The following is an 18285-nucleotide window of genomic DNA, read 5'->3' as shown; positions in this document are numbered from 1 at the left end:
AAGGTCAACACAAATAGGGTAAAAAGCCACCCTGAGGAGTAAGGGCCAGAGGAAGAAGTCCAGGGGAGCAGTGGGAGATAGATTTCAGTGCCCCTCCCCATGGCTTAGGTTAACTTAATAATGCTTCCTTAAGTTTCTTAAGGAAGACATGTAGGTATCTGTAGAACATACGGACAACTCAGTGTTAGTCGTCTTCCATTTGGGACTTTACAGTATACATCCTAGGCTCTAGCCTATATTTCCAGCTCCTAGGAGCATCAATGGAATGCCCTCCATCCAGACCTGAACTCCACCCTGCTTTTTTTTTTTGGCCAGTCCTGGGGCTCAGACTCAGAGTCTGAGCACTGTCCTTGGGCTTTCTAAAGGCTAGAGCCCTACTATGTGAGCCACAGCACCACTTCTGGCTTTTTCCGTGTATGTGGTACCGAGGAATTGAACCTGGGTCTTCCTGCATGCTAGGCAAGCACTCTACCACTAGGCAAAACTACCCGCCTCTGCTAGACATTCTTATGGGAAAGATGAGGGAAAAAAAAAGAATAAAAAAAGAATGTTTAGCAGACACCTGAGTGGGTGAAGCACAATTAGTAATAGGGAAAAATTTACTTCTAGTGGACCCCAAAGAGGCATAAGCCAGGAGAGATTGACCCCTAGAAGGGGCTATCAAAGACCTGAGATTGCCTTCTCCATCCTAGAGACAAGAGCATGATAACTGACTCCCCATATACTGGAGGGGAAAGTAAGACTTTCCAGCTTTTTCTCAGGATCACAGGAGCCTGAGGAGGAGGTAGCCGAAATATTTAAAGGAACTAGAGCCAACAGGTATCATGGTTTTTTCTGGCTACTTCCTTCTGACATGGGGACATCAATGGGTCACTGGGGTTGGAGTCTTTAGGGTTCAGTTCTGTGCTAAGCAGGGCAGGGCAGGGCAGGGCATGGCATGGCATTGTAAATGAAGCCTCTGGTTGCCTTTAGTAATAGGTTGATTTAACATATTTCCAGGTTAAAGAGACTTATTTTCCTGTTAAAGAGAAACTTCATGAAGGTGAGATCAAACAAAAGACTGACAAGTTGGCAGGACCAGTTGATATGAATGATACAGGAAAGCACACCCTAGGCACAAGCCAGAAATGTTTGATTTGGAGCACAAGCACAGCTGTGGCCTATTACAGGGAAAGAGGAATTCCCATGCAACTGCACTGGGGGCAGGAAGAGGTGTCTCAGGTTTCTGGTAAGTGGGTGGAGGAGAGCACGGTGGACTGGTTGAGAATAAACAGCCAGAGACTAGGGCTGGATTTTAGTTTTTAGTGCCCAACAGGAGTCCTTGGTAGATGTCTGGATTATAGAGTTTGTATAAGAGACCCAAGAAACTGCCAAGGCCAACTTTCCTGAGTTCAAGACTTACGTTAAATATAAAGAACAGATAACAAAGGCAAGAATGTCAGTCAATTCCTGTCCAGTTTGATGGTAGACAGGTATGGGCATTAGATGGCCAAGCTTATTAACTAGTTCTCTTGATCTCCTGGCTCTGATTAAATTTGAAAGTGCAGGTGTAAAATGACCACAAATTTAGTATAGATGGACATAAAAAATGAAATGCTGATTTTACATCAGTGTACTAATGTTGACCTTAAATCATGGGCTACTTAATTACATACTACCTTTACTCCTAAGCTCTATCTTTGAAAACATATTCATACACACCATCTGTTATATACTTAAAGTTTACAAGACAATTTTTACTTTTCAAATACTTTCATATCCAGAGGAAGCCATTTTTTTTGCCAGTACTGGGCTTGAGCTCAGGGTCTGATCACTGTCCTTGGGCTTTCCTCAAGGCTAGTATTCTACCCTAAGCCACTGCACTATTTCTGGCTTTTTCTATGTATGTGGTACCGAGGAATCTATCCGGGGTCTTCATACATGCTAGGCAGGCACTCTTACCACTAGGCCAAACTCCCGGCCCACAGGAAGCCATTTTTGTTGTTGTTTTCAATTCCCTGTTCCACAGGGAATTTTTCTCACTTTCCGTGTGTGTGTGTGTGTGTGTGTGGTATCAACAGCCTTTATTGGTTTCAACATTACCATGAAGGGAGGAAACACATCAGCTTTTCATCACCCCCCACAGATGGAGTCTCTCTCCACTCTCTTTTTTTTGCCAGTCCTGGGCTTGAACTCAGGGCCTGAGCACTGTCCTTGGGCTTTTTCCTCAAGGCTAGCACTCTGCCACTTGAGCCACAGCATCACTTCTGGCTTTTTCTATGTATGTGGTACTGAGGAATTGAACCTGGGTCTTAGTGCATACTAGGCAAGCACTCTACCACTAGTCTAAACTCCCAGCCTCTGCTAGACATTCTTATGTGAAAGATGAGGACCTACACCAATCAAACTGCTAACCAAATGGTCCTGAAGTGATACCCAGTTGAATGACAAATCAGGGACCTCTGACTACTTCATACCTTTACAGCAGGAAGTAGCTGTACTTCTGCTTATACTCCTGGCCCAGTGCCTGTAACCTATTAAACAACAAAGAGGGGAATGTTAGTATGTCTTCTTCTGTTTGAGGCTTACAGTGTCCATCTTAGGCCCTTAGCATGTATCTCTAGCCTCCAGCTGCATCAGTAGAACACCTTCCACCCAGACCTCAACTATACCCTGCCCTTCACAAAGGAAAGAGGCCTCTCTCCAGGGCTCCTGCAAATTTTTGCAGATCAGTCCACACTCTTGATCTCTACTCGATCTATGCGATATCTTTAGTGTTCAGCTGCACATGAAAAGTGCAACCCACCTCAAGCCCAGTGACTGTATAAAAATGACCCTAAAACTTAGGCTCAATGGTTTCCCTCATTTGTCATAATCAGTAGAAACCTTGGGCTCTACTAGCAGAGATCTGCAATAGAGCAAAATCTTGATACATAAGGCCATATAGTATGAAGCTAATTGAAAGGCCCTCCAGGATATTGAAACAAAAGCCATATAACGAATGATTGTTGTCCTTAATGTACTATGTTATCTCTCATCTCCTTTGCTGTCCCTTGGGTATCTCATATTGTTACAGTATCTCATTTTGTTATCTGATATATTGGATTTATTTGTATTTGGTTATTTGAAATTTGATAGGGAAGGCGGGAAAACCAAGACGGGTGGGGAGGGTGGGGGGGAGGGAAATGGGGACCAAGACATGTGAAAGGGTATCAATGTATGTGAATTAATGCACCTTCTATCTGGCAAATATCATGTAACCCTTCTATTAATTACAATAAAAAATAAAAAATAATAATAATTAAAAAAATAAATAAAAATGACCCTAAATAAGGAGAGGTGCTATTTCTCCCTCTCCTGGTAAGGAGGTGGCATTGTCATCCCTGGCTGCCAATAAACCCCTTTGTTGTATGTGTCTAGGTTGGGTGTATAATGGTTGCTGCAAAGGAAAGGAAACCCACGACATGGTTCAGGCAGAAAAGACTTTATTGGAGGTGAACACACTGCAGGCCTGCACAAGATGGAGTCATGCAGAGACAGAGGGGAAGAGGAAAGAGAAAAAGAGGAAGAGAGAGATTGGGGACTCCTGTTGAGCCGGATTATATAGGGAAAAGCAGCAGATGGGGAAATGATGTCAGAGCCCTCTCACTGTCCGAGGGAGGGGTGACCAGGGTGGTTCAGAAAGACCTCTGTGGATGAAGAAGAGACCTCAGAGCCTGGGATCCTTTGCTGCTGACTCACAATCAGCTGATTAAACAGACAGGTGATGACTGGTTCCAGGCAGGTGAAGAGGAAGGGGTGGTGGTGGTGGTGGTGAGGGGCTATTCTCCAGGGCAGACCTATCCCTGTGATCTTCTGGGATAGGTGCATAAAGAAACTACATTTGACAGGTGGGTTCACAACTGATGCAGGCTGGGTCAAGGTTTCCCTGAAGAGAGATGGCAGCATGCAATAAGCTAAGGGTCATATGCTTTACAAGTTGAAAAGTAGGCTGGGTGTTAATATTTCATGCCTGTAATCCTACCTACTCAGAAAGATGACACCTGAGGTTTATGGTTGTGTGTTTGGAAGCTTGCCTGGGAAGGAAATTTAACTTCTTTTTAATGACACTGTTAATGTCAATTAATCACCAAAAAGCCAGAAATTAGTGTGTGTGTGTGTGTGTGTGTGTGTGTGTGTGTGTGTGTGTGGTGTGTTTGTGTGTGCAGTGGCAAAGTGCTTGCCTAGCAAGTGCAATGTCCTGGGTTCAATCCCAAGTACCAAAAAAAAAAAGCCAGAAATGGAGATGTGGCTGAAGCAGTAGAGCACTAGTCTTGAGCAAAAAATAAGCATGAGGACAGTGACCAGTCCTGGTGTTCAAGCTCCAGAACCAGCACAAAACAAAAAAGAAAAAAGAAAAATGGAGAAAACTCTTCAGCACTGCAGGCTCTATGTTTCCCGAGAGAGTGGATCTCTCTCCGTTTCCATGATCACAGACCTCAGTTTCTTTTACTTTTTATTTTTTTGCCAGTCCTGGGCTTGAGCTCAGGGCCTGAGCACTGTCCTTGGCTGAGCACTGTCCTTGGCTGAGCACTGTCATTGGCTAGAGCACTGTCAAGGCTAGGGCTCTACCACTTGAACCTCAGCACCACTTCTGGCTTTTTTTTTCTATGTATGTGGTACCGAGGAATTGAACCTGGGTCTTCGTGCATGTTAGGCAAGCACTCTACCACTAGCCCAAACTCCCAGCCCAGACCTCAGTTTCTTGAGCTTGCATGCACACCAGATGCTCTCCAGGGAGCTTTTGGACTTGCACCCGGGGGTTGGGGCGGCATCATCCCTTGTCCTTAAGCTTCTTGCATTGAGGAGATCTGGGGTTTTCTGGCTTTCTAAAGTGCACATGGCTATTGTTGGGCAGCCTGGTCTAAAGCCAGTCTATTGAATCCCCTTTTATAACTTTATTCTATTGCTTTTGTTCTTCTGGAGAACCCTGTTTTATGAAATTGATTTCTTTCTTTCACCTTTATTGTGGTGTAATTAGTATATAGTCCATATGTTTAATGTGTAGTGACAGTTTTAAGAATATGAGTAATTTTTTTTTCATTTTCAAGTTCTAGTGGCTCACATCCGAAATTACAGTTTAAAGCCAGCTGGGGACAAGAATAAGACACTTATTTCCCATCAATCAGCAAAAAGCTAGTAGAAGAGCTGTGGCTCATGTGGTAGAGTACCAGCATTGAGAGAAAAATCTAAGAGATAGCACCCTGGCTTGGAATTCAAGCCCTAGTATCAAGCCCTCAACCCCCACAAATGTCCCTTTTATTTCCCAGATTTGTCTAATCTGAGCATTTCATATAATTGGACCCACATAATAAACATACTCAGTGATCTTTATCGCCAGCCTCTTTCAGTTAGTCCAATGTTCCCATGGTTCTTTTCTGTTGTAACATGTATTAGTACTTTAATACTCATTACTAAACAATATTCCACTTTATGTTTATTCTATATTGTATTTGCTCACTTGAGCAAAAGCTCTACTTCTTAATTTCTGGTGGTTAATTGGAGATGAGTGTCTCAGGAGCTTTCCTGCTCAAGTTATCTTTGAACTATGATCTTCAGTTCTTAGCCTCCTGAGTATCCAGGATTGCAGTCATGAGCTAAAAGCATTGGATGGGACTATGATGGTTTTGTTTCTACGGCCCTATAGTATAACTGAAGTCAGGTATTGTGATAGCTCCTCAACATTACTCCTTTTCATTTTGTTTAGGATTGCTTTGGCTCTTCAGGGTTGCTTTTGCTTCCATAGGAATTTTAGGATTTATTTTTCTATTTCTATACGTGATGTTATTGGATCTTTAATGAGGGTTGCAATGAATCTGTCCACTGCTTTCAGTACTATGCCCATTCTCGTATTAATTCTGCTGGTGTGTGACAGAGAGTTGCCTTTCCATCTTTAATGCCTTTCTCAATTTCTTTCTTCAGTGTTTTATTTGTTTTTATTTTCTAAAGATCTTTTAACTGCTTGGGTTTACTCAGATTTATTTTGAGGCTCTTATGAGCGGGACCATTTTCTTGATTTCATTCTCAGAAGTTTTGGGATTTTTATATGAAAAGCTACTGACAATTGAGTTCTGATTAAGAACCCGGTTATGTTGTTAAAACTGCTCATCAGATCTAAAACTTTTCTGGTTGAACTTTTAGAGACTTTTTAGGGTAATATGGTATCTTCTGCAAATAGGGAGGATGTAACTTCTCCCAGTTCCATGTATATTCTTCCTCTCACCTTCTTGCTCTAAGAACTAAAGCACAACTTTGAGCAAGCATGAAGAAATGAACATCCTGTCTTGTTCCTCAGTTTACGGGAAAAGCCTTTTCACCCCATATTAGGTATAGAAGTTTCATACAAACACTTTAGTACACTAAGGGTGTGTCTTCCACCGTGCCTGAGGCTTGCACTCTGTGTCACCTGTTTGGACTTCGGCCTGAACTGGCCTCGGAGGCTATCAGCAATGATGGCCAAGTTTCTGACAAGAGGGACTTAATTTAATTTAATTGTTCCTTCAGGTTCCACTTAAAGCAGCATCGGCTGTGAAATCCCTCCCAAGGGCCTCCCACAGACAGGGACAACTGGCTAATCCTGAGTCAAGACTTTTTCACAGCATTGGCTTAAACAGGGAGAAAACAAGCTTCAGCTATCCAGATGGATGCTGTCACAGGCTGTATGCTGATTGTCCTGCAGATTCCAGCCTCCACTGTGGTTGACAAAGAAAACAAGATCACACACAAAATATGATGGCTCTACAAAGAGGAAAAAAATGAGGTAATTATGAGTGTTCTGAGGAGTGTCCATTCCATTAGGTGATATATGAAGTGAGAAAAGCCTGCTCATAACTCCGTCTACTACATATAGCTCCAAAAGAACTGTTGGGTTTTGCTTAGTTTATGTGGGGCTGGTAATATTAGTATTTTTCCCTAGGTATTGTAACTGTTTGGTGAGTAAATGAAATAACAGAGTAATTGGTGGCTCCAAATGGGCTGAGGGTTTTGGATCATACCGCATTTTGGTGACTATGAAAACAAACATGGCAGTTTTTTGTTTGGTACCTATTTTTTTCTGCAACTTTACTTATGAAAGTAATTGGTATCTCAGAGCCTTGGGACAGGACTATAGCTTTGTCACAAATACTATATGTGTCTAAAACCAGAAAGTCTAACGTCAGGGATATTGATGGCACCTATTGCTGTCTTTCTAAAGTGATGGAAGACATCCACCATGCACTATTTTTGGAAATGGACCACAGAAATCCTGTGAGCCTGACGTGAATTGAAACCAATGCCCAAGAAACCTGAAGGAGAAAAAGGTCTTTATTCCACACAGAAGAACAAATAACTGGCTGGGGTGTTACTGAGAATTCAGGGTCATTGTCATGAAATCTGCTTATAATTCTTACTCTTGCTGGGATAAGGACCCTGTCCACCTTGGCTGGAAATCACAGCAAGGGTGTTTTTATCTGAGGTCATTTATTCCTGATTGCACATAAGTGCTGAAACGCCTCTGTGAGTGGAAGAGGAGGGGTTTGTCTTCTGCAGGCCTGGCTGCTGCAGTGTGCCTTTCGTTGTCATGATCCTGCTGGGAAATGGACAGTTCTGGTGGCATTTCCCAGGGCAAGCACAGAAACCTTTCACTTGGTGTCAGTGGGGTAAAACCACTTCTGTTCCTTTCCAGCCGGAGTCAGCTTTCCAGCCTGGCTTTTCAGTCTGTCCTGGAGATTAACTCTGGAGTTGGTTGTTAAGGAACAAATAAGGGTGCTGTTATTTCCCCAGATCCCAAATTCAGCAGTGAACAGATCCAATTGTTTAGCCTTTTTGTCTTTAGGAAAAATGTTATGAGCCAAAGCATATGATGTGTACTTGTTCACCAAAGTGACTGAGCTGTCAGATCCCTTTCTTCTGGGAAGACAAATGGAAGTGGGCTCCTTCATCTGTGTGAAAGCATTACACACTCACAGCCCCTTTGCTCTGAGTCCTGGCAACATGGTGCTCTTTTATGAAAGAAGAGCTGTACCCACTTATATGACCTGAATGGATGCTTGTTCTTGTGGAAGCCTTTAATTTTGACTGGTCAGTTCATTTCTTGATGTTTGACCAAGAGTGGAGTTTTTCTCCTCAGTTTTATTGGAATGAAGGAAAAGCAAAGGGGATAGGTTTCACAATGGTTTTTCCTTCAGTAATATGATGTTCAGTGCCTTGACAATAAAAAAAAAACCATTGAAGACACCATTCTGGACTGTTTTTCAGCATCATTTCAACAAACCTCTTTGGGTTCTTGCCAAAAAGGCTGTGCAGAGATTAAGGAAGCATACAGATCAGCCTGGAGTCAGGTAGATTTCACCTGAGCAGGTAGTGATGAGTGACAGGGGCTAGGACAGAAATCTGAACAGAACCTGAGGGACATAATGGAGGGAGCTCTCCTAAAGGGAAGGGGCAGCTGAGTCATCTGGGTCATGAGAAGGGCACTCTTACCTGGGGACTGGAAAGAACATTGCCAGGAAAGCCCAGGAGGCATCCATAGAGGAGATATCTGGGAGAGGTCAGTGAGGCTGGAACTCTCATGTGGAGAGTTGAGGTGATGGGATGAAAGAGGCAGGAGAGGAGGTGGCTCCAGGAGGAGCAATAGAGCGAATTTCTTCTATCAGCTCATCTCTGGGGAGTGTTTGAGGGTTTGTTTGAAGGAGCCTTATGTAGTACATCTGTATTCCAGAAAGGTCATTTGAGAGAAAGCTCAGCAACACCTCAAAAGGGAATGAAAACCAGTCTTTATCTCCGTCCTTGTGTTCATCTCCATTGCCAGTCTATTTTTTTGCAGATATATCTATCATTCTGCTTTAACTTTAAGTATAAATGAAGTTCTGTTGTGAGTTTTTTAATTTAAGTTTTTCATTCTATTTTAAAAATGATCAGGAATCTGAGCATTGGGGGATCACACCTAGAATCCAGCCTACTGGGGAATCTGAGATTCCAGGATTCTTGTTTAAAGCCAGCCCAGGCAAGAAAGTCTAGAGACTAGTTCTCCAATTATCCACCAAAAAGCTGGACCTGTAGCTGTGGTTCTAAGTGGCGCACTTGTGGGAAAAAAGATCAACGAGAACCAGGTCCCGCTTTCGAACCCAATGATTGACAAAAAAGTCTGAAAAACATTTCAAGTGCTTTTACATTAACGTATCATAAAAATTTACCTTTAAGGTATAGGTTTCTTTGAATTTTTAGTTCTAACTAATGGTGCTCTGACCCTTTGAAGTTGATAAAATGATTTCTCTAGCACAAGTTTCTAAAAAAGAAATTGTTTTCTCAAGTGGCAAACATACTTTTATAGGTCCTACTTCTATATATCCCTGCAAATTCTAGTCAACATCTTATGTTTTTCATGTCGTAACATCATGGAGAGTAAAGATTGGACGGTATCTTTAACTTCTATTTTTGTCTGCTGAATGATACTTTATGAGTTAAACTGGCACCTTGGTTATACTGCTTAGTATTATTTTTGCTTGTGTCACGTTCATGTGGCTCTTCTGTCTCTTTCTCTCTATGTCCCTTATCCACTGCCCCCTCTCTGCTTAATGGTAGTAGTAGATATTGAATGTAGACCTTGTTCTCAGTGACTCTTTCACTCACAGGTGGCACTCTACCAATGAGTCACATCTCCAGGCAGGCATGTTGCTAAAGGCATTATAGAAGATACAGTATCCTAGACATGTCTGCAGGGACTAGCTTTGTATTTAAGTCCTCATATCTCAGCCTCTTGAGTAACTAGGATTACAGACATAAACCACGGATATCTATTCCATGTGCTTGTCTGAATCAAGTTGAATATAAGTGTATAGTATCATTGATGCCATGTTGTTATGTATGTATAAAGCATGACAGTCTTTCTTAGGCCATTTCCATCTTTCATTTTAGCCCTGAAGTAACATACAGCCTCTGGTTGAGATTCTCCTAGTAGTTCTTGAAGTCCTCTCAGCCCCACAACCATGAGCAACCAGACCACAGTCACAGAGTTCATTCTGCAGGGCTTCTCAGAGCACCCCGGATACCAGATGCTTCTGTTCTGCTGTTTTCTGTCCCTCTACTGTGTGGCCCTCACAGGCAATGTCCTCATCATCACGGCCATCAGCTTCAACCCTGGCCTCCACACTCCCATGTATTTCTTCCTCTTCAATTTGGCCTCCATGGACATCATGTGCACCTCATCTGTCATGCCCAAGGCCCTGGAGGGTCTCCTTTCACAAAAGAGCTCCATCTCCTTTGGAGGCTGCATGGCCCAGCTCTACTTTCTCACATGGGCTTTATCTTCAGAGCTGCTGCTGCTCACTGTCATGGCCTATGACCGCTATGTGGCCATCTGCCATCCCCTGCATTACAACACCATGATGAGCAAAGCATTCTGCAGTGTGCTTGCTGCTGGAGTGTGGACTCTCTGTGCCTTCAACTCAGCCATCCACACTGCTCTGATGGTGCGATTGACCTTCTGTGGGCCCAATGTCATTGCCCATTTCTTCTGTGAGATCCCTCCTCTGCTCCACCTCTCCTGCAGCTCCACCTATGTGAACAATGTCATGACCACCCTGGCTGATGCTTTTTATGGAGGGTTTGACTTCCTGATGACCATTGTGTCCTATGGCTTCATCATCTCCAGCATCCTGAAGATGAGGACATCAGCGGGGAAGCAGAAAGCCTTCTCCACCTGCTCCTCCCACCTCATCGTGGTGTGCATGTATTACACGGCTGTGTTCTATGCCTACATCAGTCCTGTGTCCAGCTACAGTGCAGAGAAGAGCAAGGTGGCTGGCGTGCTGTACTCCATGGTGAGCCCCACCCTCAACCCCCTCATCTACACTCTGAGGAACAAGGAAGTCAAAGCTGCCCTCAGGAAGGTTTTCCTGTGTTTCAGAAATTAACCGTTCTTGGCATGGGTGAGAATGGTGGAAGTGGAGACAATGATCAGCATGAATTTTACTCATACACATCTTTTTTTTTTTTGCCAGCCCTGGGCTTGAGCTCAGGGCCTGAGGACTGTCTTTGGATTTTTCTCAAGGCTAGAACTCTAGCACTTCAGCACCATTTCTGGCATTTTTCTAAGTATGTGGTACCAAGAAATCAAACCTGGGTCTTCCTGCATGCTCAGCAGGCACGCTACCAGTAGGCCAAACTCCTGGCCCCTTACTCATGCACTTCTTTGTAGAATGGAAATTGTTTTGTATTCCCACTATGTGATGATAAATTATTTTAAACAATGAACTAATATGTCTTTCCAGAATGTCTTTTCCTGGGAATCTCCATTTTTCATGGGGATTGGTCTTGTGTATTTTGTTTTGTTGTGTATGCAGTGTATATATAATGGATAAATAAAAACCAAAAGTTTCAACACCTTGTGTCCAGCTGTTATAGAGGCTGCCAGTAGGTAGCAAAACAAATAAAATTAACACATTTTGGGTAGATGGTGCTGAAATTCATCAAAATTTGTAATTGACTTTTACAGATGAATTTGGTCAACTCCCTATAAGCATTCTATGTGTGTGTAGTTTTCCACAGGTTGAAAGGCAGGAAGAAGGAATGGAGGAGAATATAGCACAGGGCCCAAATGGTCATTGTCTAATGATTCCTCAGAGCATAATCCCTGCTGTGTGTGGAATTTTATTCAGCAATGGCATGGGCAATGCCAGCAAGGTCAGAACATGAAGTGGTCAGTCCTAGGGTAGCACAGTAACTCTGGAAGTAGATTGCAGACTGTGGGAAATGGAGGTACTAATCCACGTGTGTGAGCAGTGTACTATCTGTGCTTGTTCACTGTGTTGAGGAAGATGTCAGAAAAGGGACTGTTGCGATGGTATGCTACTGTGTATGTGAAAATTTCAACTTATTTCATGTATATTTTGTTTAGCTCTGCTATGCTATGCACTGTGTATTTTTTATATGGACCTGGTGGTAAAAACCTTGCAATTTTATGATAAAAAGTAGTCAGTAAATGATTAACATACTGTATCCTGTGTGTTAAAAGTCATAGGAAGTCCATCTTCTGAAAAGGACTTTAGAAGAAAGAGTGTCACATCGGCAAGTGACTGTGGACCTGTACCAGTGTGATACTGGAGAGGGCTTGGGAGAGATGAAAGCCTGTGGGCTCCACAGAGGCTCCTGCTTAGAAGACATTTTCAAACAGAGCCATTGTTACAGTGCTCTTCAGCACTACTGTGTGTAGAGTGTAGAGAGTGGACAATTGAATCCTGTTTTTTATTCCTGCATGTCTAGATGTTTAGAAATTCACACCTTCAGTTAGAGGCAGTGGGCCAGCAGTTTTGTCTACTGGCAGAGTGCTTGCCTGGCATGCACAAAGACCTGGGTTTGATAGAAAAAGCTGGAAGTGGTGCTGTAGCTCAAGTGGTAGAGCTCTGACCTTGAGACAGAACAAGCACCGTATTCAGGCCCCGAGTTTAAGCCCCAAGACTGGCAATAAAAGTAGAGTCAGTGAGGTCTGGGAGCATAGCCTATTGGTGGGAGTGCTTGGCTAACCTGCAGAAAGCCCTGGGTTCAATTTCTCGGTACCATACATTGAGAAAAAGCTGGAAGTGGCAATGTGGCTCAAGGGGCACAGCAAAAGGTGTCACAGGATAGTGTCCAGGGTTTGAGGTCAAGCCCCCGAACTGGGCAAGAAAAGTAGAAGCACTGAATAATGTTTTATAGGAATTGTTAACATTCATAATGAAATTTTGTCTTTTGGATGTAGACTGATGAAACCACGTCTCTGAGCAGTATAAGTGGTGTTTGTTGTGGCTCAGAGAGGGAACAGGAGAAGTGCTGAGGGCTTTCTACCAGTGGCTTTGTGGTGAAGCCAGATTGACCATAGTACTGTGCCTTTTGTTTCCTTTTGTTCTGTATGTAGTAAATATAAAGGACATATAAGTCTGAAATGACAAAATCTAGTCTGTGAAAGAGATTGCTAGTGTTCAGAGTAGAGGTGGTACTCTCCTGTATCCCCTGTGTATATTACCTTTACAATAGCAATGAATAAAAAAGCTTAAAAATATTTGAAAGGAAAATTATGCTGTTATACTCGAATAAGATTTTAACAATAACAATGTCAAACGATTGCTAGCATGAAGTAGTAGTGATAGAAAGTCCACATTTTCAAGCTCCTTTGGCAGAAAAAATGTGTAATTATCCTAGATATACAGAGGGTTTTGAAGTATTTTGCTCAAGCTTAAAAAACAGCACCAAGATTTTTCACCATTAGGATCTTAGTTCCTTTGGTATACTATAATTCTCACTATAGAGATATTGTTAAATGGCTTGTGGAGTTTGATCCTGGATTTACTAGAATGAAATCAATCTCTTGGTCTAATTCTGAGCATGCTTGTGGTTGGTATTTATAAAAAGAACAGTACTGATCTGCAATCCTACATCTTCCAAAATTGCTAATCACATCAATACCTTTTGTGCTAGAGATTTGGCATCTCTTCAGTGTAGGGCACTATGACCTGCCAGTAGCCAAGATGTGATGCCTATCATTGCCATGCATCTTCTCCTTTCTCTCACCTTCTTCTTCTAAGAACTAGAACACAACATTGAGCAAGCATGAAGAAATGTACATCCTTTCTTGTTTAAGGAAAGCATCTAAGCTTTTCACCTTTTAGTCCTATGTTGTGTGTAGAAGTTTCACATAAACATTTTAGTACACCAAGGATGTGTCTTCCACTACTCCAGGGGCTCACACCCCATGTCATCTGTTTGGACTTCAGCCTGAAATGGCCTTGGGGCCATCACCAAGTATAGACAAGTCCCCTGGAGAAGGGTGTAATTTAATTGCTCCTTCAGGGTCCACTTACAGGGGTTGCTGTGAAATACTCCCAAGAGTCTCCCACAGAGAAGGACAACTTTGTCTAAAGAGGAGTAAAAAGCCTCTTGGCATTGACTTATATAGGGGACAAAATCTCCAGTTGTCTAGTGTCACAAATTCTCTTTCCATTCTCCTGGTATCTTCAATCTCAACTTTGGTTGACAGAGAGAGCAAACCATATGTACTTATGATATCCCCACAAAGGGATATTTTTTTTGTGCCAGTTCTGGGCTTGGGCTCAGGGCCTGAGCAGTGTCTGTGGTCTTTCTCAAGGCAAGAGATCTACCACTTGAGCCTCAGCACCACTTCAGGCTTTTTTCTATGTTTTTGGTACCAAGGAATCGAACCATGGTGTTTGTGCATGGTAGGTAAGAACTCTTGCTAGGCACAACTCCCATCCCAGGAGAAATTTTTTTTGCAAGATTAATATGAAGATTCTGAGGATGACACATTTCAATAAGTGATACATGAAATGAGAAAAATCTGCTCACAACTCTATCTACTAGATTTATGTCAAAAAACTTCTATATTTTGTTAATATAGAGCCAGTAACATTAGAATTCTTCTTCTAGGTTGTTGCTGCAGGTTAAGTAAAAGAAAACCAGAACAAATAGTGTATATAAATGAGCTTAGAGCTGTTTTGTATCATCTTCCAAGCATAAAAATAACCATAATATTTTTGTTGATATTTAATTTCTTGGCTGTTCTTGGACACGAAGTATAACTCAGAAAGGAAACAGAAACGACACAGCAGAGAAATATGGAATCCCAAAGCTGACTACACTGTAATGTTCTCACATATGTACTATTTGTTAAGGTAAGTCATAAATTAATTGTGATCTTTCAATAAAAAGGTTGCACAAAGTCATTATCACAATATGTTTCAGCTTGAAAGGTGAACATTATACATGTCCTGTTATTTAGCTTCCTATTCTTGAGATGCCTTTATAGTAGGAAGAAGAAATATATACAATGGAAAGGCATTAAATTAAGAATATGGAGTCTGTGAAATGTGTTAAAATCTTTAACAAAAAGCAAGTATTAATTAAAGCAATGAAACAATTAAGTGCTCAAGGTCCTTATTATTAATTATCTTTTTTTTTTTGCCTGTCCTGGGCTTGAGCTCAGGGCCTGAGCACTGTTGTTGGGTTTTCTCAATGCTTGAGCTCTTCCACTTGAGCCTCAGCACCACTTCTGGCTTTTTTCTATGTTTGTGTTACCAAAGAGTCAAACCCTGCTCTTCATGAATGCTAGGCAAGCACTCTACCACTAGGCCAAACTCCCGGCCACTAATTAAGTATCTTTAAGCAGGAATAATATTCCATTTGTGAATGTGAAAAAGAAATTGAACTAATGTAAAATTGGATTCCATGTGAAATCTCCATCTTTTTGGTAAAAACTCAGTGATGAGAACTGGAAAATTTCTAACCTCATTATTTAATGTTATTGCTAAGGTTGATGTACACAGCTCAGGTAATGAGAACATTTCTTTTTAGACAATGTCACCCGCACCTGCAGGTCTCTCAAAATGAAATCAGAACCTTCTAATGTCAGGGATTTTGATGGCATCTATTGCTGTTTTCCTAAAGTGATGGGAAGCACCCACCATGCACTCTTTCTGTCATGCAAGCGGATCTCTGGAAGTTTGATAAGAGTGAAAAGAACCTTGTCTGAAAACCCCGTGGCTAGCCTCTGGGTATGGGGAGTGTATTCTGTGTTGTGTGCCTGTACCATGATTTTAAGCTTGGTCATTGCTATCTGCAATGTTGTTCTTTCCATTCATGTCTCAGGTAGTTATCCTGTGAGCTTGATGAGAATTCATGCCAATGCCTAAGAAGCCTCAGTGTAGAAAGGTCTTTGTTCCTCTCAGCAGAGCAAATGATGGGCTGAGGTTTAAAAGGGGTTTCATAGTCATTGTCATGACATCTGTTTGTAGTCCTGAATCTTGATAGACCTTATCCGATGGCTCTGGAAATCACAGCAAAGATTTTTTTAAAAAAATTTTAATGTAATTTCAAATCCAATTTCAAATAAGCAATACCTAAATACAAAAATTAATGTAATTAATAAAATGGGTGTATTATATTCACCCGATAGAAGGTGAATTACTTAACAATCATTGCTACCCCTTCTCATGTTTTTGTCCTCATTTCCCTCCCTTATTCCTCTCTTCATTTTGTTTTCACCTCTTCCCAATCCTGTTTCAAATAAACAAATAAATATATATACAATATATCAGATAACAAGATAAGATACAGTAACAATATGAGATAACTGAGGGACAACAAAAAAATGAGAAAAAAAACATAGTACATTGAGAACAATAGTCAGACCTTATATGGCTCTTGTTACTATGTCTTCGAAGTTCTTTTTTTTTATTGTAATTAGTAAAAGGGTTACATGATATTTGCCAGATAGAAGGTGCATTAATTCACATACATTGATACCCTTTCACATGTCTTGGTACCCGTTTCGTCTTCGAAGTTCTTATCAATTCTGACTTTATCTGAGGATCATTTGTTTTGTGAATGCACTTATGTGTGGAAATTTACAGAGCTCAACATCTGTGCTCACTCTTTGATTCCAGTGGAGGTTTATTTGTTGGTGCTAACCAGATTCTAGAGCTGAGTTCAGAGAAACACTGGTTGTGGGTTCCCAGGGTGGTGGATGCCCCCATGCCCAGTGGAGGCATTGGCAATCTCCTGCTTTGTGAGTGGAAGAGGAGGGGTTTGTCTTCTGCAGGCCTGGCTGCTGCAGTGTCCCTCTGGTTGTCATGATCCTGCTAGGGAATGGATAGTCCTGGTTGTGGCACTTCCTAGGGCACACACAGAAACCTTGCCCTGGGTGTCAGTGGGGTAAAGCCATTTCTTTTCCAGGTCGAGTCAGTTTTACTACCCATCTTTTCAGTCTGCCCTTGTGATTAACTGGAATGACTTCCCAGATTGTGGCAAACAAGCAAATAATGGTGCTGTTATGTCCCCAGATCCCAGACTGATCAGATCCAATTTTTTAGTCTTTCTTTTTTTTTGTTTGTGTTACTTATTCCATATTCATAAAGCTGTACTGGCTCTTTCACCTGGTGTCTCTCTACCTGTCTCATTCTCTTTCTCTCAATAGTGGTAGTGAATGTCAAATATAGGCTTTGTTCTGAATGGCTCTTTTCTCTCACAGGTGGCACCCTACCAATAGAACCACATCTTCAGTAAGGCATTGTGCTTCAGGCATTAATAAGGGGTACTGTCTTCCAGACTTGTCTGCAGTAGCTAGGTTCACCTTGAATCCAAATATCTCTCCGTCTTTAGTAGCTAGGATTACAGGTGTGACTCATGGGGTTATGTTAACCAAGCTGAGTTAATTGAACAGTACATTGAATGCCGTATTGCTATATCTGAATAAATCATGATGATCTTTTCTAGACTACTGTCCATCTGTGGTCCTAGCGCTAAAGACACACATAACCTTGGGTAGCAATTCTCTTGGTCATTCCTGAAAGTCATGTCAGCCCCATGACCATGAGCAACCAGACCACAGTCACAGAGTTCATTCTGCAGGGCTTCTCAGAACACCCCGGATACCAGATGCTTCTGTTCTGCTGTTTCCTGTCCCTCTACTGTGTGGCCCTCACAGGCAATGTCCTCATTATCATAGCCATCAGCTTCAACCCTGGCCTCCACACTCCCATGTACTTCTTCCTCTTCAATTTGGCCTCCATGGATATCATCTGCACCTCATCTGTCATGCCCAAGGCCCTGGAGGGTCTCCTTTCACAAAAGAACTCCATCTCCTTTGGAGGCTGCATTTCCCAGCTCTACTTTCTCACATGGTCTGCATCCTCAGAGCTGCTGCTGCTCACTGTTATGGCCTATGACCGCTATGTGGCCATCTGCCACCCCCTGCATTACAACACCATGATGAGCAAAGCATTCTGCAGTGTGCTTGCTGCTGGAGTGTGGACTCTCTGTGCCTTCAACTCAGCCATCCACACTGCTCTGATGGTGCGATTGACCTTCTGCGGGCCCAATGTCATTGCCCATTTCTTCTGTGAGATCCCTCCTCTGCTCCACCTCTCCTGCAGCTCCACCTATGTGAACAATGTCATGACCACCCTGGCTGATGCTTTTTATGGAGGGTTTGACTTCCTGATGACCATTGTGTCCTATGGCTTCATCATCTCCAGCATCCTGAAGATGAGGACATCAGCGGGGAAGCAGAAAGCCTTCTCCACCTGCTCCTCCCACCTCATCGTGGTGTGCATGTATTACACGGCTGTGTTCTATGCCTACATCAGTCCCGTGTCCAGCTACAGCGCAGAGAAGAGCAAGGTGGCTGGTGTGCTGTACTCCATGGTGAGCCCCACCCTCAACCCCCTCATCTACACTCTGAGGAACAAGGAGGTCAAAGCCGCCCTCAGGAAGGTTTTCCTGTGTTTCAGAAACTAA

General features: G+C 42.4%; 2 protein-coding genes across 4 annotated transcripts; both read left to right on the top strand.

Annotated features, from left to right (window-relative positions):
• Positions 1 to 6107: 6107 nt before the first annotated feature.
• LOC150054455 (olfactory receptor 13A1-like) lies at positions 6108 to 10913 on the top strand. 3 transcript variants are annotated; one of them, XM_090347033.1, is made up of 2 exons: positions 6108 to 6121; positions 9992 to 10913. In XM_090347033.1, exons 1-2 carry the CDS (start codon positions 6108 to 6110, stop codon positions 10911 to 10913), a joined length of 936 nt encoding a protein of 311 aa, XP_090203159.1. The 3 variants fall into 3 exon arrangements, with proteins under 3 accessions (XP_090203159.1, XP_090203161.1, XP_090203162.1); XM_090347035.1 differs by lacking the exon at positions 6108 to 6121 and adding an exon at positions 9853 to 9866; XM_090347036.1 differs by lacking the exon at positions 6108 to 6121 and having other exon boundaries at positions 9987 to 10913.
• Positions 10914 to 17352: 6439 nt separating this feature from the next.
• Positions 17353 to 18285, top strand: LOC150054454 (olfactory receptor 13A1-like). The gene has a single exon (XM_090347032.1). The coding sequence runs from the start codon at positions 17353 to 17355 to the stop codon at positions 18283 to 18285; it is 933 nt and encodes a 310-aa protein (XP_090203158.1).

Source organism: Megascapheus bottae, chromosome 15 (genome assembly GCF_031878675.1).
Source record: "Megascapheus bottae isolate mThoBot1 chromosome 15, mThoBot2.hap1, whole genome shotgun sequence".
Taxonomy (NCBI): Eukaryota; Metazoa; Chordata; class Mammalia; order Rodentia; family Geomyidae; genus Megascapheus; species Megascapheus bottae.
The sequence above is the reverse complement of the archived record's forward strand: the minus strand, read 5'-3'. Positions and strand labels throughout refer to the sequence as shown.